The sequence below is a fragment of the Eleutherodactylus coqui genome, chromosome 3 (genome assembly GCF_035609145.1).
Source record: "Eleutherodactylus coqui strain aEleCoq1 chromosome 3, aEleCoq1.hap1, whole genome shotgun sequence".
Taxonomy (NCBI): domain Eukaryota; kingdom Metazoa; phylum Chordata; class Amphibia; order Anura; family Eleutherodactylidae; genus Eleutherodactylus; species Eleutherodactylus coqui.
The window spans coordinates 77,739,798-77,761,646 of NC_089839.1; the positions used below are offsets into that span (position 1 = coordinate 77,739,798).

Below are 21,849 nucleotides of genomic sequence, written 5' to 3' on the forward strand. Positions count from 1 at the left end.
AAGCAATGCAGGGCGGCGCCGTGCTGTGGAGGGCTTTATGGATGTAGGTAGTGAGTTTAAATTGTATTCTGTATTTGACAGGCAGCCAGTGCAGTGACTGGCACAGAGCAGAGGTGTCCGACTAGCGGCTGGACAGGAAGATGAGCCTGGCTGCCGCATTCAGGATGGATTGGAGAGGGTAGAGTCTGGAGCAGGGGAGGCTTTATCAGCAGCGAGTTGCAATAATCGAGGCAAGAGTGGATGAGGGCAACAGTGAGCGTTTTTTAGCATGTCCACGGTGAGAAAAGGGCGGATTCTTCCGATGTTCTTAAGGTGCAGCTGACATGTTCGGGCCACAGAAGAAGGGGCTTTGTCCACGAAATGCGTTTGTTTCTTTTTAATTTAATAAAGAAGAACCAAGTAATTACTCATTGCAAGATTCTCTTTTTATTGTAAGTGTTGTGGCTTTAGTCCGTGACTTTTTTACATCTGTTCAGTCCTATCTTTTCAGGTGTCTTTTTAGAATAAACTGTTGTAAGGCACTGGAGAAATATCTCTGTATCTGCCCGTTACAGTAGTTCCTCACTATGCAGTACTAACTGCTGCAGATCGGCATTGTTTGTGGAGTCTGGTTTTAAGTTACAATATCCCCAGATAGATCATTGTATCCTGAGGCCACTATAATTTCAGGGATTACTATATATGACTTGTGCATACAATTTTCCCCTTTGCATTCTCCTTCTCTAATTTGTCAGTTTTCCCTAAGCCCAGTTCCAGGAGCAGACTAGCTGCTATGCTGTTTTCCATACACTGCATCCTGCTTACCTGTCTTAGTAGCAAACCCTCAGAAGCAGCAGCATCATAGAGGACATTGTACAGCAGTATAGTTGTGAATCCAGCACTGGGTTGAGGTAGAAAACTTAATACACACTGCAGCCACATCTGTATATGTGTCTCTGCCTCTTCATCTCACTCTGCAGCAGCAATCCTCTCCTCTCCATAGACATCTTTGGGCTGCATGCAACCTAATCCATCAGTGAGTTTAGTAATCTGTCTCTAACACAGTGTATGTTAGCAATGAATTTGAGGTGCAAAGGCGAGAGAGGATAGGAGCCTGATAAATTGGAGAAAGAACTGTATTTTTTTTCCTCTAATAAGATGCATTACAAAGTTTTGTATCTTTACTTGTACTATAGATTTATGCAGAGTTTGTTGAGACAGTCACTCTAACTCCGTACTTCAGAAACTTTCCTACATAATGATTGAAACCAAAATACAGTTGACAGTGGTATATTGATTAACCATGTTGTATGTTTTCATTCTCTGAAAGTCCATACAATGAGTCACTTGAGGTACAGAGTGATTGATGTGTCACCCACACCCAAGCTCCGCCCCCCCAATAAAAGAAAGAAAAATGTAAAGCAACTCTCCAGTCTTAGACAAACAAAGATGACTGAACTACTTCTTTGAATACCTGATGCACATTGTGCTGCAGTATGCATCGGTAGTCTAAGGCAGGGGTCCCCAACTCCAGTCCTCAGGGAGAACCAACAGGTCATGCTTTCAGGATATCCTATAGGAAGAACACCTGTGGCAACGTGTGAGGCCCCAGCAATAATTACATCACCTGTGCAATACTGAGGAGATCCTGAAAACATGACCTGTTGGCGGTCCCTGAGGACTGGAGTTTGGGAACACTGGTCTAAGGCACTGCATGCATACATCACCTTAGAATCGCTGTTAGCCCGGCCGCATCTTCTTCCTGGGTCCCTGGCATTATTCTCCTTCATCTTTTCTGGCTGGGGATTGAAAAAACCCCGCCTCCTCCAAGCGCTGCCTCTCATTGGCTGACACTTAGCCATTCACACCCAGCGCACGATGAACCTTTTCTGGCCAGAAGAGATGAAGAAAAGCAGTGCCAGGGACCAGAGAGAAGATGCAGCGGCGCCCCTCTGAAAATCCTCTCAAGTCACGCGACTTTGTAGCACTACACAATCGCGGTATTGCCACAAGAAGACGCAGCGATGTCACACGAACCAGTCCGTGTGAAGGAGGCCTTAATTCTCGTACACTTTTTAGTCGGAGTGTGCATTTAGACTGAACGACAATCATTCAAATTCCATGTAAAGGGGCTCTTAGATTATTGATGTATTCTAATTCACAGTGTGCATCAGGTAAGCAGTCGGTCACCCTGGTTTGTCCAGGACCAGATCGGCACTGTGCAGGTAATATAAAATTATATTGGCTCGTAGATGATGGTGAAAAAATACCTTACATGAGACTTTATGCCTGTGATAGCTTGCGGCCAATGCTATATAACGTACCCTACTGTACCTCATCTACAGATACTTAGGAAGTGTCTGTTCACAAGGAGAGTAAGTATGAAAACACCTCCAAAGATCTGTATGACCTGTTTGCACAGCGATATAATAAAGTTGTTCTTTTATGTTAAGTATTTCTATGTTGCTTGAAGATGAACCAGATTGCGCAGTTTTATAGAGTACCACATAGAGCCTGCTGGTATTTGGATGTTGGGGCTGGTCATACTATACACCTCATACTTATCATTATGACTCTACTTTCCTTTCAGACAGCAGCGAGTGTCTTGCTGGGGACTGCAGCATAATAGCTGGTGGTAATTTATCCGGCTGGCATCCGGACTCTGCAGCTGTCTTATGGAGAAGAATCTTAGGAATACTTGGAGATGTGAACAATATCCAATCTGCCAGAATTCATGCCAAGGTGTTTGGCTACCTTTACGAGTTGTGGTACAAGCTGGCGAAGGTAAGACTGCTGCGCGGTGAGAACTCCACTGATCAATGTTTTGATTAGATTGGAAAATCACAGGTCCATCAAGTTCAAAAACTGATTTGAAAAAAAAAATAACCTTAGTAATGAGTTTTCTTATGTCCTGGCATCATATTGAATTTAAAGTGAATTTTCTCATTTTGGGGATACCTTCTAGAAAATAAAGATGTTTTCTGGTTTGATAGTAGAAGTCCAACATTCCAAAGCTGAAGCCACACTTCGAAGGTCTTCTAGAGGTCATAACATACTTTAATTGGGCTATAGGTGACAATTGATGTATAAGTGGTCAGCCTAAATCCTGCCTTTTACATGCCCTTTTGTTTTGGTCGAAATGTATATGGTATTTCAGAAGAGCATTAAGTTATAAGCAGCTCCCATCTTTGGTGGTGCTTATTTCGAGCAGATACAAAATACTGTATTTCCTGGACTATGAGATGCATTTTTTTTCTTTTTTTGGCAAGAAAGAATCTTTTACATCCTATCGTCTGAAGGCAGGGGGATCTTGCAGTGCCAGACCCCCCTGGCTGCTTGCTTTCAATTGGTAGGAGCGCTAAGTGCTCTATCAAGTACTTGAGAGGACTCTGGCTGCACAATTCTGTCCCTTCCTGTCCGATACTGATCTGTGTAATTGGTGCAGAGCAGAAGAGGTAGCAGGAAGTAAAGCAAATCAAAGGTCTGGATAAAGACCTTTCATGATGAGGTGACCAATTTCATGCCTTGGAGTAGAGAGAAATTCAGGCTGCAGGAGGTAAAGCTTTTCTATGCTGACTAGTAACCTAGAGTGCTCAAGTATTCATAGTCACGATTAAAATGAAAATAGCAAAGCTGTTTGTGTGTGTCAACTATGTACAGCAAACCTCTGTGTATGTGAGCTCTATGTGTGTGAACTTTGTGTGCTTGGAGCTGTGTTTATAAAACTTTGAATGTGCCTAGTAGAGCTGTGTGTATATGTAAACCTTGTATGTACCCAGCAGAGCTGTGTATGTATGAATTGTATGGGTGTGTGCAGTAGAGCTGTGCCTATGTAAACCTTGTGTGTGCCTAGCAGAGCTGTGTGTGTGAATTGTACGAGTGTGTGCAGTAGAGCTGTGTGTATGTAAACCTTGTGTGTGCCCAGCAGAGCTGTGTGTGTGTATGAATTGTATGAGTGTGTGCCCAGCAGAGCTGTGTGTATGAATTGTATGAGTGTGTGCCCAGCAGAGCTGTGTGTGTGTGTATGAATTGTATGAGTGTGTGTGTGTGTGTGTGTGTGTGTGTGTGTGTGTGTATATGAATTGTATGAGTGTGTGCCCAGCAGAGCTGTGTGTGTGTATGAATTGTATGAGTGTGTGCAGTAAAGCTGTGTGTGTGTATGAATTGTAAGTGTGTGCAGTAAAGCTGTGTGTGTGTGTATGAATTGTATGTGTGTGCCCAGCAGAGCTGTGTGTGTGTGTATGAATTGTAAGTGTGTGCAGTAAAGCTGTGTGTGTGTATGAATTGTATGAGTGTGTGCCCAGCAGAGCTGTGTGTGTGTATGAATTGTATGAGTGTGTGCAGTAAAGCTGTGTGTGTGTGTGTGTGTGTGTGTGTGTGTGAATTGTATGAGTGTGTGCAGTAAAGCTGTGTGTGTGTGTATGAATTGTATGAGTGTGTGCAGTAAAGCTGTGTGTGGGTGTATGAATTGTATGAGTGTGTGCAGTAAAGCTGTGTGTGTGTATGAATTGTAAGTGTGTGCAGTAAAGCTGTGTGTGTGTGTGTGTGTGTGTGTGTATGAATTGTATGAGTGTGTGCAGTAAAGCTGTGTGTGTGTATGAATTGTATGTGTGTGCAGTAGAGCTGTGTGTGTGTATGAATTGTATGAGTGTGTGCAGTAGAGCTGTGTGTGTGTATGAATTGTATGAGTGTGTGCAGTAGAGCTGTGTGTGTGTATGAATTGAATGAGTGTGCCAAGCAGAGCTGTGTGTGTATGAATGGTAGGAGTGTGCCCAGCAGAGCTGTGTATGTATGAATTGTAGGAGTGTGCCCAGCAGAGCTGTGTATGTATGAATTGTAGGAGTGTGCCCAGCAGAGCTGTGTATGTACGAATTGTATGAGTGTGCCCAGTAGAGCTGTGTGTGTGTAAACCTTGTATGTGCCCAGCAGAGCTGTGTGTGTGTGTGTGTGTGTGTGTGTATGAATTGTATGAGTGTGCCCAGCAGAGCTGTGTATGTATGAATTGTATAAGTGTGCCCAGCAGAGCTGTGTATGTATGAACTGTATGAGTGTGCCCAGCAGAGCTGTGTATGTATGAATTGTATGAGTGTGCCCAGCAGAGCTGTGTATGTATGAATTGTATGAGTGTTCCCAGTAGAGCTGTGTATGTATGAATTGTATGAGTGTGCCCAGCAGAGCTGTGTATGTATGAATTGTATGAGTGTGCCCAGCAGAGCTGTGTATGTATGAATTGTATGAGTGTGCCCAGCAGAGCTGTGTATGTATGAATTGTAGGAGTGGGCCCAGCAGAGCTGTGTATGTATGAATTGTATGAGTGTGCCCAGCAGAGCTGTGTATGTATGAGTTGTAGGAGTGTGCCCAGCAGAGCTGTGTATGTATGAGTTGTAGGAGTGTGCCCAGCAGAGCTGTGTATGTATGAGTTGTAGGAGTGTGCCCAGCAGAGCTGTGTATGTATGAGTTGTAGGAGTGTGCCCAGCAGAGCTGTGTGTGCAGTAGAGCGTATACATACACACACACACACACACACACACACACACACACACACACACACACACACACACACACACACACACACACACACACGTGTAAACCTTGTGTGTGCAGTAGAGCTGTTTGTTTATGGAAACCTTGTATGTACCCAGCAAAGCTTTGTATATATATGAATTGTAGGAGTGTGTGCAGGAGACCTGTGATGGTATGTATACCTTGTGTTTGCCCAGTAGAGGAGTGTGTGAGAGAGAATTGTATGAGTGTGTGCAGTACAGCTGTGTATGTATGAATTGTGTGTGTATGTGTTTAATCTGTAAATCTTCCGTGTGCCTGGCAGTGCTGTGTATTTGTGAATTGTATGAGTGTCTGCAGTAGAGCTGTCTGTTTGTATGTACTCTATGCGTGCGTGCGTGCGTGCGTGCGCCGGAGAGTACAAACGATAGTAATGAAAAGGGGATAAAGCAGAACAAGCAGCCACATTATGTAAACCATTACACGGGCAGCAAAAATGTAACGAGGTATGCACTGTTGAACTTTATTTCTATAGATAAAAGATAAAGACTCAGACATTTAACAGGAACGGACTGTTTGTTAAAAACCCCCTTCACCTACCCTAGAATACAAGAAACAGAAGCGCTACCCTAAATCAACCTTAGGCCTCCTTCCCACGAACGGATTTACGCTGCGTAATTCGCGGCGAAAATCCGCTGCGTTGCCCGCAGCTATTAGGTTCTATTGAACCTAATAGCACAATGCTCACGGTGCGCAATTCCACCACGGAATTCCGCACCGTGAAATCACCCGTCCTCACCCGTGGCATGCTCTATTTGCTTTGGGTTTACGCGCGGCCGGCTCCCATTGCAGTCAATGGAAGCCGTCCGTTCACGCTATCTTCCACTGTAGCACAGCGGAAGATAGTGTGAAAACGCTCCCCCGCCTACCGCCGCCGCGTCATATGACGCGGCATCGATGGGCGGGGAAGCGTCATGCGGGAGCGAGAACGCCGGATCCACTGTTAAGTATGGGGTCTCTGGGGGGCGCCGTGACGGCTTATACAGTTGAGAGCGATATCGGGCCGAGAAACTCTTCCCATCACTCCAGTACAGTTGTGGGTCCTCCGGCGTGGCTCAAAGCTTCATCAGAGGATCGGCAAGTGTTTCCCATTGTTTTCATTGCGATGTACGGAGTGCCATGTGCTTTCAAGTCCCATTAAAGACAATGGGTGATGCGTTCTGAGGGAATGCCCAATCATAGAGCATGCACCACAGTGCGGGAAAAAACTCACTCATTTATATGACCCCATTCAAAAGAATGGCGTTCATAGTCGTGTGTAGGTGTGCGCCTCTCATTGCACAAATCTCACGCGATTTTCACGGCTGTGTAAAAGCGGCCTTGTGGTGCTGAACCCCCCACTTCCTCAGACCACCAGGGACTTTTTAGCTAGTATGACATATTTTTTTCCCCATTTTCTCATGTTGTCCAAACCTGCGGTGTGTCCTACAGTCTGAAAAGTACAGAGGTTGAACAAGAGGTTCCTGTCAGCAGCGGGAGTGTAGATGGTACAAAGTAAAATTAATGTTTTTTTTATATTTTTTTTTATTTGAGTTGGCACTGACCTATCTTCTATCTGACTGATCTACAGTTTTTATGCTAAAGCTCCAAAATACGCATATTATTACTCATTTCGCTTACTTCTAGATAGTAGTACCTTTTAGTTTTCCCAAACTTTGCTTGTAAACTGCACTATGAAGTGTGAGCAGGAGGGGGCAGCAGCATATAACACCCATCTGGGATGAAAGTTTTACTTTCTACAGAGAGGTGGGGAAAAAAATTAATAATTTTTCATTTTATTGCAGATCAGAGACAATCTATCAATCAGTCTGGACAATCAGTCTTCCCCTTCACCCCCCATTTTGATCCCACCACTTCGAATGTTTGCCTCGTGGTTGTTTAAGGTGAGTTGCGTTTTTTTAGATGTATTTTCTATTCTGCTGTCGGTGATGTAAGAGGATAAGATGTCATTATTTGATGCCCTTCTTAATACTCTAACGAGAAACAAACAACCCTGATGAAGGGCCCATTCAGATTGTTGCAGTTTTTGGGCCGGTGCTGACCGTGTATTCCATGGGTAGCATAAGTAAAAGATCAGTGCTCGTCCTATTTTCTTCAGCTTTCACAGATAACGGGGCGTTCGGCGGTTTGTGTCCGTGTGCTGTCAGATTTTTTTTTTTTTGTACCCAAGTTTCTAAGGCGCAACCTGTATACAGCTTTGTGACTATAGACCAAGTGTTAAATGATATCAACTAATGGGTAACCATTCTTAGTAGTAATGATACCTGTATAGTGGCTCTGTGAACACTTAGTACCAACTCATTGTCCTCTTGTAACTTTTATATAAGTAAGTTACAAAAAAAAAAAAAAAAACTTTGAAAACTTTATTTTCCAAACAGGCAACTACACTGCCAAACGAGTACAAGGAGGGCAAACTGCAGGCGTACAAGCTGATATGTGGCATGATGACAAGACGGCAAGATGTCCTACCAAACTCTGATGTTTTAATACATTTTTACCTCGTCCTACATAATGGTCTAAATCATGACGATCAGGTAAGTGTTGTGTGCATCAGCCCATGGGCCGAGTACCTATACTTGTTGCCAGCATGGCCTTTATTTATTCACAATCTACTTGGACAGATATTTTGACGACTTCTCTCTTATCTGCATAGTTTACCCATTGATAAGAACTGTGATTTCTAGTTCGAAAACGCCACTGGACACCATGAAATAACAGTTTTTCTGTACCCCCTTGCTGTGCCCTTCCTCTGTTATCCCTCCGGAATATTTCTGACTAAGTTGATAACTTTGCTTTACCATAAGGTGCATCCCTACACAGTCTGGTAATGTCAGCAGTGACTGGACAATGGTGGGATATGTAGAGGTCCCTCAAATTGGTAGCTGGTTTCTAGGAGGAAGGGCACAATGCAGAAACCTAAAAAAAAGATCCAGAATTATTTCACGGGGAACACAGTTACTTAGTAAAAAATAGATTTCGGGAGAGCTGGCAGATCCTCTTTAGTAGGTACATGTAGTCCCTTTGAAATATAAATTCTGGATCATCTCTAGAACTGTGTTTTACCGTTCCTTCTAGAAATGTAGAATTAAATTGGCAACTGGGTGTTGCATTTCCTCTTGTAAAAAGAGTATATCCCCATAGAGTTTGGTACTGACCAACCTATGTTGATGGTGTCAGACCATGTCGGGTAATTGGGAAAAGGAAAAATGGTAATGTCTGGTTGTCAAATTCTATGTTTCTAGGAGTAGCAGAGGAATAGCACAGGGCAGAGGTTGAGAAAAGAGGCATATGAATTGTTGTTCAATGGGGAATATTTGCTAAACAAGACCTCTTTAATGTGTAAAACCTTTAAAAAAATCTTCTACATGTCATAGTGGTATATTAGAAGTATTGATCAGTGAGCAGTCAAGGTGCTGAGACCCTTACCCACTGCTATAAAATAGGTAGTTCTGTTCTGAGCACCTCTGCCCCTTCATTTTCGCACTTCTATCCTCCCTGATTACAAGGTTTGACATGTGGCAGCAGCAATCATGCAGTTTTATTGAGCTATACATTTTATATACCTGCTATACATACTATCCACATTAAAAATACAAGGTTATTGGCACATGTTTTGATCAAAACACGTCCAACATCCGCCATGTCCATTGTACCATTGCAATTGGATGGGTCTTAACACTAACCGATGCCTCTCCATGACGCTTAAGCATTCCAAATCAATTCAGGTTAGTAGGATACTGGAATATATAGGCGAATTAAGAGACTTAGGCCTCCCTTACATAGGGCTGAAAACGCTGCTTTGAAAAACGCTGCATTTTGAAAGCGTTGCACGTTCTATCTTTGGGCATTTTCAGCTGAGTCTCCCATTGAAATGAATGGGCAGCGTTTTCAGCTGGGCTGAAAAAGCAGCGTTTTGCAAACGCCCTGTGTGAGGGAGGCCTTAGGAAAACTTTGCTTCCTAACTTTAACAAACACCTCTCTGTAGTCTAATTAAAAGGCTTGGAACAGGTGAGTGGATGAAGTGCACGGCAGAAGTGAAAGCAGCCAATCCGCAAATGCAAAAAAACAAAAGCCAGCACTTCCAACAAATCGAATGCGCTGATGCACATCAACCATGGTTTGAACAATACAGTACAAGCAAAAACATGGCAACAGCACTCATTTCATATCTGAATAAAATTGCATAACTGTTATGTACGAACCACGTAAAAATGCAGGGATCTTGGCACATATTTTGATCAAAACATGTGGGCCCATCTCCCCGTCCAGGTGACCGTTGCTTTCGGACTGGTTGTTCACTCCATACACCCATCTGCCCCAAGCCTTTTAATTAGACCATATAGCCTGGTATCTTACTTTCAGTAAATTGATTTGGAAGCTTAGCATCTGTTGGTGTTAGGACCTGTCCAAAATCAATGGTTGCCTGGATGTGGTGGATATTTTTATCAAAATATGTGATAAAAACCTTCCTTTTTTATGTGGTGATTATATATAACAGTTATATAACTTTATTCAGATTTTAAACCTGTATGAGCGCTGTTGCCACATAATTGTAGTATATCATTTCAACCCTGCTTTACCTGCACCTGAGCATTGATTTTTTGGAAGTGCAGATTTTTTTTTTTGTTGTACGTCACCGTGACATATATCAATTGTTTTTTTTTGTGTGTGGTGTTTTGTTTTTTTTTAAAGTAATGATTTAAAGGGGTTGTCCCGCACCGAAACGTGTTTTTTTTTTTTTTTAATCCCCCCCCCCCCCCCCCCCCCCCGTTCGGCGCGAGACAACCCCGATGCAGGGGTTAAAACAACCCGCACAGCGCTTACCTGAATCCCGGCGGTCCGGCGTCTTCATACTTACCTGCTGAAGATGGCCGCCGGGATCCTCTATCTCCGTGGACCGCAGGGCTTCTGTGCGGTCCATTGCCGATTCCAGCCTCCTGATTGGCTGGAATCGGCACGTGACGGGGCGGAGCTACACGGAGCCGGCATTCTACACGAGCGGCCCCATAGAAGACTGCAGAAGACCCGGACTGCGCAAGCGCGGCTAATTTGGCCATTGGAGGGCGAAAATTAGTCGGCTCCATGGGAACGAGGACGCCAGCAACGGAGCAGGTAAGTATAAAACTTTTTATAACTTCTGTATGGCTCATAATTAATGCACAATGTACATTACAAAGTGCATTATTATGGCCATACAGAAGTGTATAGACCCACTTGCTGCCGCGGGACAACCCCTTTAAGTATGACAAAGTATTCACTTTCCCCATTTATGGAAATTTTGGGGGCACTGTTGTCAAAAGACTGTAACAAGTAATTAGTGTATGAGAAGAAATGGTCCAGAGACTTCTTTGCACTGATGTCACTCGCCTCCACATTGTTACTATACTATTGCACAGTGATATCAATGTGTAAATCTCCAGCCAACCTCCGCCTCTGCTAGGTAGGATGATTGTGAAGATCATACAGGGTTAACACGGCCACCATAGTAAAGAGGTTAAATGCATGTTTTCTTACAGAGCATAATAAACCTTTCACAACTTCCAATTTAGTCCCTGAAGTAGCGCAGTGTCAAACTCCTCATCTCTGTCATCCAGCAAGGAGAATACAAGAAGCAGCCCTTTATTCCTAATGCAGGTCACAATAACCTGTTCTTGTAATGATGGGATCTCTAATGTTTGGAGTCCAAAAGACAGCAAGAAGTCTTGGTTGCCATATGTAATAGTACTTAGTGCTAAACACTGTCCCCAGTCAAGTGCTTTGCCGCCCTCCTAGGGAACATCGGCTGTTACCAGTGGTGTTCAGAGTGTAGAGCTAATATTTCCATGTAGTAAGGGGGTTAAGTTGTAAACTTTCGGTGAAGAAAGTTTTCAGCTGTTATGACACTGCTTGATATGAGTCACATGACACGCGATCTACTTGATTGGGCTCTTATAAATTGTTTTTACGCAGGCCGATGGCATCTCTGTGGAGAACGCATGATAGTTAATATGATGGTTCGTCTCCCAGGCACTTTCGTTGCTGATGGCAGCACATCCCCTGGTCACACAGGGAGATCCTGCTGACCTCAATGGATTTTTTTTTAAAAGAGGCACAAAACATGCATTTGCTCTTTTGTCGCCTGAACGCTGCCCCGTTTACATTGAGCACTGATGGGATAAACGGATGTTCATTCAAAATCACTGGCCTGTGTAAAAGGGCCTTTAGTCAGATTTGGCGGCTGGCATGGGTGAGCGGTGAGCATGGGGGAGCGGAGGGAGTGGGGAGGGAGAGCGAGATTTCCTCCCCGCTCTCCCCCGCCGGCCCCCAAATCTTTTGAGACAAGCTGTCATGTACTCGAAAAAGGCAATACTTGCTTGAGTAATTCGCCTTAGCGAGTACGCTTGCTCATCTCTACATAGAATGGTAGAGTTGGAAGGGACCTCCATGGTCATCTGGTCCAACCCCATGCTCAGTGCAGGATTTAGTAAATCATCCCGGACAGATGTCTGTCCAGCCTCTGTTTGAAGACTTCCATTGAAGGAGAACTCACCACCACCCGTGGTAACCTGTTCCACTTATTGATCACCCTCACTGTCAGAAAGTTTTTTTCTAATATCTAATGTGTGTCTCCTCCCTTTCAGTTTCATCCCATTGCTTCTAGCCTTCTCTTGTACAAATGAGAATAGGGCTGATCCCTCTACACTGTGAACGTCGTCAGAAAAAAAAACCACAATGCCAGAATTACGCTTTATCAGCCACCATGTCTTCAAGAAAAAAATGTAATCAGCCAGAAAGCCATATGCACTCCAAAATGATACCAATAGAAACTACAGGATGTCCCGCAGAAAACAAGCCCTCGTACAACTATGTACAACTGGCTGTCAGAAGTTGACAGCAGAAAATAATTTTATTCAAAGAAATTTTTTTTAAAAAGCAGTACAGCAAAAAAAACAAAAAACCCAACTATATACATTTGGTATGACCTATAAAATAAAGTTATGTCATTCTTGCTGTCGTGTGTACACAATAGTAGAAACAAGGCACCTCCCCCCCACCATACCCCAAAGATGGCAGAATTGTGCTTTTTTTCCCATAACACTCAAGATGTTTTCAAATGTCTTTTCAATATGTTATATGGTACACTAGCTTACCCGTCGCGTGTTGCTGTGAAGACAGACATACATACATTCGTTTTTATATATCTAGTTAACAACCAATCACAGCGCAGCTTTCATGTTACCTCAGTGGTATAATTTATAACAACCAATCACAGCACAGCTTTCATGTTACCTCTGCGGTATAATATATAACAAGCAATCACAGCGCAGCTTTCATGTTACCTCTGCGGTATAATATATAACAAGCAATCACAGCGCAGCTTTCATGTTACCTCAGTGGTATAATATATAGCAACCAATCGCAGCGCAGCTTTCATGCAACCTCAGTAGTATAATATATAGCAACCAATCGCAGCGCAGCTTACATGTTACCTCAGCAGTATAATATATAACAACCAATCACAGCGCAGCTTTCATGTTACCTCAGTGGTATAATATATAGCAACCAATCGCAGCGCAGCTTACATGTTACCTCAGCAGTATAATATATAACAACCAATCACAGCGCAGCTTTCATGTTACCTCAGCAGTAAGAGAAATAATAACTAATCACAGTGCAACTTTTATTCTGCCTCAGCAATATAAAAAATAGCAACCAATCACAGCGCAGCATTCATTTTACCTTAGCGGTATAATATATAGCAACCAATCACAGCACAGCTTTCATGTAACCTCAGTAGTATAAGAAGTAGAAACCAATCACAGCACAGCTTTCATGTAACCTGAGTAGTATAAGAAGTAGCAACCAATCACAGCACAGCTTTCATGTTGCCTCAGCAGTTTAAGAAATAGCAACCAATCACAGCACAGCTTTCATTTTACCTCAGCATGCTCAATATCCAGCAATTGTCTTGCGAAACGTTCGGCGGATGCATCATTTTGTAGTTGAACACGCATCCAGTTGCTCGTAATGCCTTTTGCTTTCGTGCTTGAGATGGAAATCAAACGATCTTTGTCTGGGGGGCATAACTGTCGACGATGCTCGTACGCGCGCGCGCCACCTATCGTAGGATAGTTGTACTATGCCTATAATCTTCCCAGGAGTGTACTCAGCAACTTCCCAAAGTTTCATGGTGATTGGATGAATGGTGTAGTAATGCATAAAGAACAGACAGACAGACAGTCATTCATATATATATGACATTGGGAAGTGAGAAAATTAGATTCCATATGTAAAATTTGAACGCTAATTCTTTTGCGTTTAGAATTGAATAATCGAGTTGGGACCCATTAGCTTTTCCTACTAATGACATAATCAATGCCCGTGCCAAATTGCATCGGGAAGTGAGAAAATTACATTCCGTACGTAAAAGTTGGACGCTAATTGTTTGGCGCTTAGAATTGAATAATCGAGTTGGGACCCATTAGCTTTTCCTATTTAGGCATAATGAATGCTCGTGCCAAATTTCAAGTTTCTATGACATTGGGAAGTGAGAGAATTAGATTTCGTACGTAAAATGTGGACACTAATTTTTTTTGCGCTTAGAATTGAATAATCGAGTTGGCACCCTTTAACTATTCCTATTTATGACATAATCAATGCCCATGCCAAATTACATCGGGAAGTGAGAGAATTAGATTCCGGACATAAAATTTGGACACTAATTCTTTGGCACTTAGAATTGAATCATCGAGTTGGGACCCACTAACTTTTCCTATTTATGACATAATCAATGCTCATGCCAAATTTTATATTTCTATGACATCGGGAAGTGAGAAAATTACATTCCGTACGTAAAATATGGACGCTAATTGTTTGGTACTTAGAATTGAATAATCGAGTTGGGACCCATTAGCTCTTCCTATTTAGGCATAATGAATGCTCGTGCCAAATTACATCGGGAAGTGAGAGAAGTAGATTCCGTATGTAAAATTTGGATGCTAATTCTTTTGCGCTTAGAATTGAATAATTAAGTTGGGACCCATAAACTTTTCCTATTTCTGACATAATCAATGCTCGTGCCAAATTTCAAGTTTCTATGACATTGGAAAGTAAGAGACTTAGATTCCGTACGTAAAATTTGGATGCTAATTCTTTGGCGCTTAGAATTGAATAATCGAGTTGGGACCCATAAACCTTTCCTATTTATGACATAATCAATGCTCATGCCAAATATCATGTTTCTATGACATCAGGAAGTGAGAAAATTACATTCTGTACGTAAAATTTGGACGCTAATTGTTTGGCGCTTAGAATTGAATAATCGAGTTGGGACCCATTAGCTTTTCCTATTTATGACATAATCAATGCTCGTGCCAAATTTCATGTTTCTACGACATCGAGAAGTGAGAGAATTAGTGGCAATGATGGAAATCGAGCGATCTACGTGGGGGGGGGGGTCGTAACTGTCTACGACGCTCGCACGCGCGCCATTTATCATAGGATAGTTGTACTATGCCTATAATCTTCCCAGGAGTGTACTCAACAACTTCCCAAAGTTTCATGGCGATCGGATGAATAGTGTAGTAGCGCATAAAGGACAAACGGACAGACAGACACACAGACAGACACACACGCATACATTCAATTTTATATATATAGATTATATACTACCATTGAAAAATACAACTCGTTCCGCAAAAAACAAGCCTCGGACAACTATGTGAATGGATAAATAACTTTTAACCCCTTGAGTGGCACGCCCGGAAATTTTCCGGGACGAGCTCCGCTGCTCATAGCAACATAGCCCGGAAGATTTCTGGGCTATGTATCACTATGGGAGCTGCAGAGCACAATGCCACAAGCTGCGGCAGTGTGCTCTGCCTGCACAGACCCACAGAGAACAAAGCAAGGGCTTTGAAAAACCAGCAGAAGATATTGCCGACATGCCGGCAATCTCCTGCACTGGTTTGTTTACAGGTTGCCATAGAGACCATCGGCTTGTCAGAAGCAAGCCGATGGTCTCTGTGGCAGGGAGAGCTGGTTGTTAGCTGTCAGAGGACAGCTAGGTACCAGCTCTTACAGCAGAGATCAGAGAAAACCTCCGATCTCTGCTGTGTTAACCCTTTACATGCTGCAGTCTATGTGACTGCAGCATGTAAAGGGCTGTCACTGCAGCATGTAAAGGGCTGTCACCATCGGACCCCCGGAATGTGATCAGGGGTCCTGATGGGTTCCTGTGGAAGTCCCCTAAAGGGACAAAAGAAAAAAAAAAGTAAAAAAATAATAAAAAACACTTGTCTCCCTTTACTCTGTAAAAAATCAAAAATACAATCACACATGTGGTATCCATGCGTCGTAATGACCCAGAGAAGGAAGTTAATACATTATTTAACCCCTTAATGACATGGCCCCTTTTTTTCTTTTTTCCCCATTTCTTTTTTTTCCTCCCCCCTGTTTAAAAAATCACAACTTGTCCCGCAAAAAACAAGCCCTTATATGGCCATGTCAATGGAAAAATGAAAAAGTTATGGCTCTTGAGACGCAACTGCAAAATTAGTTGAAATTCAATGATTAGACCATTTAAAAAAACCTGCCCTGGTGGGCACGACAGGGTGGTAGGAAACCCGCCACTCAAGGGGTTAAAATTGGGCAGGAAGAAACAAAAATGAGTTTAAAAAAAAAAAAGGTGCGTCCGTAAGCCGTTAAAGAAATCGGCCCTGGAGCTTTTGGGTGGTTTAGCCTGAGTTGTGGTAGTCATTGTCAAAATATGGCAAATGTAAAGTAAAGCCTTTTAAGTATACATAGGACTGTGAAGCTTTGGTGTATGGAATATATTATGTGACATATGGCGTCTGAATTTATATTAAATCTTTTAAATGTATTTTATAGTTTATTGCTTAATTTTTTTTCAGCTTGATTTGGCAAAAATGATCTAAATCTACCCAGAAACGATCAGCAAAGCTGCTGCCGTTGAAGCAGCCAGTAAATGACTGATAACCCGACGTTTTATTTGTGTATGTTTGACCTCTTACTTTTGTGAACGTTTCTTTTTGTGGGATAGAATAGCATAGCACACCGCAGTAGTCTGTCCCATAAAGCATGCACAATGTAGTATGTTTGTTTTGTTTTTTTTACATTTATAGTCAATAGAAAACCTATGGAAATATAAATGTGTAATGTTAACCCTTTCCAATCCACTGTCTCACATCTTCCTACACTCTGATTGAAGCTTGTACAGCTGCAATGTCAGAAGATGTCCGACAGGGTATTCTTACCGTCTATTGCCAGGCACTCCACTGTCGGAGCTTCTCTGGTACGCACACACTGAATTTAGCCAGCAGATGGCACTGTTGTACAACCGCAAAAATAGAGCCTTTTAGGAAACCCTGAATCCAAAATTGTATTGGAAAGGGTTAAATGCCAGCCCTATAACTGCAGTGTGTGCTGCCAGCCGGCTGCAGTAATGATCATTTTACTGTAGAATGCAATAGCAGAATGAGGTCAGAGCAGTAATAATGGTGGTGCGCTGATTTGTTTTAGGGCTGTATGAAGTGCAGGTATGTGCGCTGTAAGAGAACTACTGTTTAGAAGACAGACGAATTTGGGCCAAGAGTAATGCCCTTTGTAGGTGAGGCGATTCTCATTTGGACGAGCGAGTAATGTCATCACCAGCTCGTTCACGCTCATACAGCCTGTTTAGACAGGTAGGCCGTCGTTGAGAATCGTTCGCTTCTCGCTCAGGGTTTCACAATCTATGTTCTCGCTGAGCGGGAGCCGTCAAACGCAACGAGAAGGGAACGAGCCAATTATTTTTATGTCGGCTGAAACTGACAGGACAAAACGTAGACTGTTCTCTTCCATCGTTGACTCCCGTTTAAACCAAACCATTTCACTCTCGCTTGTTTGAACGAGCCTCACAACAACTAAACGCAGCATCTGGAAAGTGGGCAATGTATTGCAGACAGGGGTTTGTCCGGGCAGACTGATGGGGCTGCTTCCTTCCCTATTGGCTAAAGACAGGACTGCATGAACCGTGACCCCCAGATCTACAGAAAAATGGTAGCCTGCAATACTTTGGTCAACCAGCGATCATTCTCTAATAGACAATGTTTTAGTACCCCGGTCATATATTTTTTTTTTTGCCCTTTAATTTAGAAGAGCCTAATATCCTGTTGGCACCATATGGTGGCACATAGTGTGCTAATGTCAGACCTGCATTACCCCAGCTAGCCTTTAATACAGGTGCCCATCTACCCTCAGTAGTTGTTGGCTGGCAGCCATCCTACCTAACCCCCCCCCCCCCCCCCCCAATATAAGTTGATGATCAGCTGAGCATGTATGGATTCTCAATAGTGGGAGGAGAATAAGCTGCTGCCAGAATCTACTGGTATCTGCTTATCTCCCATGAGAACAAGTGATTGGGCATGTTAAATGGACACTGCACTTTAAGAGGACTTGTGTTAATATGAAAATGTGATAGCTGGCAAAAGTGCAGATCCATTTATTTACCTAAAGTTGATTTTTCAGCACAGTCTGAAGTGCTAGGAACTAGGATTCTCCCTTTTTTCTAATGTGCTGCCTGTTGTAAAGTGAAGACTGTCTGCAGTAATAGATAACCCGACTGAGAACCGTAAGCCTGGGTTCACACAGGGCGGATTCCTGTCGGAAATCTCGCGGTTTGGCCGCAGCAAAAAACGCGAGATTTCCGCCGGGAGAACCGCCACGGTTTAAGCCGCGGTGGCTTTGAAGCGACCTGGCCACTTGCTTTTCCGTTGCGGCCGGCGCTCCCATAGAGGAGAGTGCGGCTGCGACGAAAATAGACAAAAAAAAAGTAAATAGACATGCTGCATATTCTGAAACCGCGGCGGCCGCAGCCGCGGTTTCAGCCGGATTTACCGCAGCGGATTGGCCGTCCTGTGTGGACGAGGTTTCTGAGAAATCTCGTCCACATGGCTGGCTAATCCCGAGATTAGCGGCCGCGGGCGGATTTACCGCGGCCAAAAGCTGTGGCAAAGCCGCCCTGTGTGAACCCAGCCTAAGTGAAGGAAGGTGATGACTCGTACTGCCCATAGAGGTCTGTGGGGGTAAGAAGCTGCTGCAGTAGGGAGGGATGAGCAGTGCGACTCAGTGGATGACACAGTAGTTGCCCATGGGTTCTTAATGATTGCAACCAGTGATATCTGTGTGAGCAGACAAGCAATTCTGGCGGAAATGCAGGATGCCCCCACATGTATATCCGGCAGGTCAGTGGAGCCTGCTTTATCTTCCATGGGACCCACCAAAGCGTTTCTCACGACACTTGGACACAGCGCCTCACATGGACCCTAAGGGACTGACCACATGTGGCGTGCTCTGATGAGTCACTGTACCAATTGTTTTGGGCATATGGTGGGGTTTGTGCATGGTTCAGACCCCATGAAGCCATGAACCCCAGTTGTCAATTAAGGACTGTGCAGGCTGATGGTGGGTACATACTGGTGTGCAGAGCGTTCTCATGGCATGGGTTGGGTCCACTGATCTGCCTAAACATGTCCTTGACCAGTGCCCACTAAGTTTCACTTTGTGGTGACAATTTGCAGCCCTTCATGTATCCCACAATGATGGGATATTCCAGCAAGATAATGCACCAGGTTGTCCAGAATTGGTTCAAGAAAAATTCTGTAGAGTTTCAACGAATAATGTGGCTTGCACGTTCGCCTGACATGACCTCAATTGAGCATTTATGGGATGTGGTGGAAAGGTTGATTTCACCTAAGATCTTGTACCTACAAGAGCTGTGGGCGGCTATACAGACAGCATAGCTCAACATCTCTCTGGATGTCTTTTGTTTACTTGTGGAATTATCACCATGCTGAGTAATTGCACTTCATTAGACTAGAATGAGTCCTACGTGATATTTGCTCCTGTCCCATGACTTTTGGCATGTCACTGGGAAGATCTAGTGTAATATATGCACACTTGTTAACTTATTCTGAAAAGTAATCAGAAGTATGCTTTAAAAATCCTATGTGCCCAATCCTTGTTTTATTTTTACCCCGGCAGAGGTGGTAAACCCCCATACAGATAAGAGTGTCCAATGGGGATTGCAATGGGTGAACCCCACAGTAAACAATTGACATACTGCGGTTTTCAAATCTGTAGCGTATGTTTATTCCTTGTAGATCCTTTTAACAGCACGTGGTTGAGATTAGTTAAAATCCCCTGCTACACGTGAACATACCCTTGATGTAGACAGATTGTCCAAAGGGCCACCCCCTTTTTTGATTGATTGATAATATCTGGGGTACCACAATTAAAACTTTTGTCCTCTTCTACAGTGTATGCATATTTCTTATAGAAAAATAAAAAAAGAAACAAAGCTTGTTCCTGGAATAATGAAGTCTAAAAAACAGAAACCTTAGGTAATGACAGCGGATGGGTCGTGGAATGCCACACGATGGCGCCGTTGCCCATGATTTTTCTGCAAAAGCAGAAATGTTTTAAACCCATAGAGCTAACACAATGCCGCCTTCAGACCTGATTTGTATCAACGTTGATAAATGAAATATAAAAATATTACCTTGAAAAGAAAGAAATACAGTTGGTACAGATCTATATGAGGTAAACGCTCCTAATGAAATCTGTGTCTAATTGTTGTTTGCTGTAATGTACAATTCTTTTCCTAGTACTGCGAGCATTCTAGATGACATTGGCATGAATCACAAGCGTTCCCTAGGTCTGTGGAGCGACTGTCCTGACCTTCTTAATCTACATTTTTATTAAATGTTCTCAAGTCTCCCTCACGGTTTATATCCAGTATTAAGCTGCTGTTTGCCAATTAAACTAAATGTTCAATGACAGAGTAGAGTCCTGGTGTTTACCGTTAGCTTCTGGGAGCACTAGGTTGTCAGTCTGCTTTATGCAGACCTGAAACATTTGCTTCAACTTTTCATCCATTGATGGGTCAAAGTTTTGCTAGCTCCATCCAAAAAAGTCTAGACTGTTAAGCAAAAGAAAAAGCTGACCATCTGACAATCACTGAGACTAGCAAAGAGAAGTAAAGGCTTGTATTCACACACCTGACCTCTGTAAGTAAAGGTAACATTTTTGGACAGCATCAAAGTTCTAAAGCTATTAAGAACCCCACAAAAGTTAACCTGTCTCTGGACAGTCGGGAAAATTTTAGCAACCTAGTCAATGCATGCACTAATGCTGGTTGGACACAAGACAACAGAGCTGCGCTCCACCCTTAGCAGTCGGGTACTGCCGATGTCTTACAGTAGGACTGAATTATGTAACAACCAGACAGTTGAATTGGCAATAATCTACAGTATGTATCAACAATAGGTAACAAATATGCAAGAGGAACTTATGAACTGATGACAAGAACAGAATGGAGCGCATGACTGATGGTGAACTAACTAACTGACCCCTAACTCTAGCTTTCCATTGGTCTTCCTCTAATTTCTCTCTAAGAGCTTATTCCGGCGTGCGTATATTGGCCAGGTTTTCACGCCTGGCCGATATATGCTGTCTCTCTCTGCAGGGGAAGGAGGCGGGCCGGGAGCAGTGCACTGAGCTCCCGCCCCCTCGCCACTATTTGGAATGGAATGGAATGGGGTGGGACGGGACGGAACTTAGCTCCAACCCATCCCGCGCCTCCCATTGCATACAGTGGCGAGGGGTGGAGGGGGGGCGGGAGCTCAGTACAATTCTCCCGGCCTGGCCCACCTCTTCCCCCTGCAGAGAGGGACAGCGTATATCTGCCAGGCGTGAAAACCCGGCCGATATATGCGCTTCGGAATAAGCCCTAATGCTAACACCAGACACCACTGTCTATTGAGGATCCGTAATAAAACCCTATTCGAAACACTGACCCTGGCGAACAATAAGAAGGCATGAAGGCCCAGAGAGAAGAGAACAAAGCTGAGCAGGCCTGAACAGATAGGAAGCAAGGCAGACACAAAAGGGAAAAATAAACAAAAGGTACAAGGTTAATAAGCAAGGACTGGACTAGAAATAACCACAGGAACAAAACTCTAATGAGAGAAACAAGGCTAGACTTGATCAAGATGCTATAAGCATATAATGAACACTCAATTCAAATGAACATGCTATAACCAGCAACACATTGCAGAAGCCAGGAATTTTCAGAGAGAGGCTAGCCAATCAGGAACTCTTCTCCAAACAAGGCTGGGTTACAGCAGTGAGGTTAGCTTACCTACTCTAGCATATCAACAGCCTCAGCAAAAACCAGAGAGGAGATGATAAACAATAGAATGCCTGCTGATCGTAAGGGTATGTTTACATGGCGGAATTCACCTCTAAAACTGCTGTGCACTTAAAGTG

The 21,849-nt window shown here is 43.4% G+C and overlaps 1 protein-coding gene across 2 annotated transcripts in view; it reads left to right on the forward strand.

Moving 5' to 3' along the window:
• The window catches only part of RALGAPA2 (Ral GTPase activating protein catalytic subunit alpha 2), a 280,005-nt gene that overhangs the window by 87,410 nt on the left and 170,746 nt on the right, over nucleotides 1-21,849 (forward strand). For both annotated transcript variants that reach the window (XM_066595757.1, XM_066595758.1), the window contains exons 21-23: nucleotides 2,570-2,763; nucleotides 7,326-7,424; nucleotides 7,920-8,075. In XM_066595757.1, coding sequence (XP_066451854.1) covers nucleotides 2,570-2,763; nucleotides 7,326-7,424; nucleotides 7,920-8,075 — 449 coding nt within the window. The remainder of the gene's footprint in view (nucleotides 1-2,569; nucleotides 2,764-7,325; nucleotides 7,425-7,919; nucleotides 8,076-21,849) is intronic.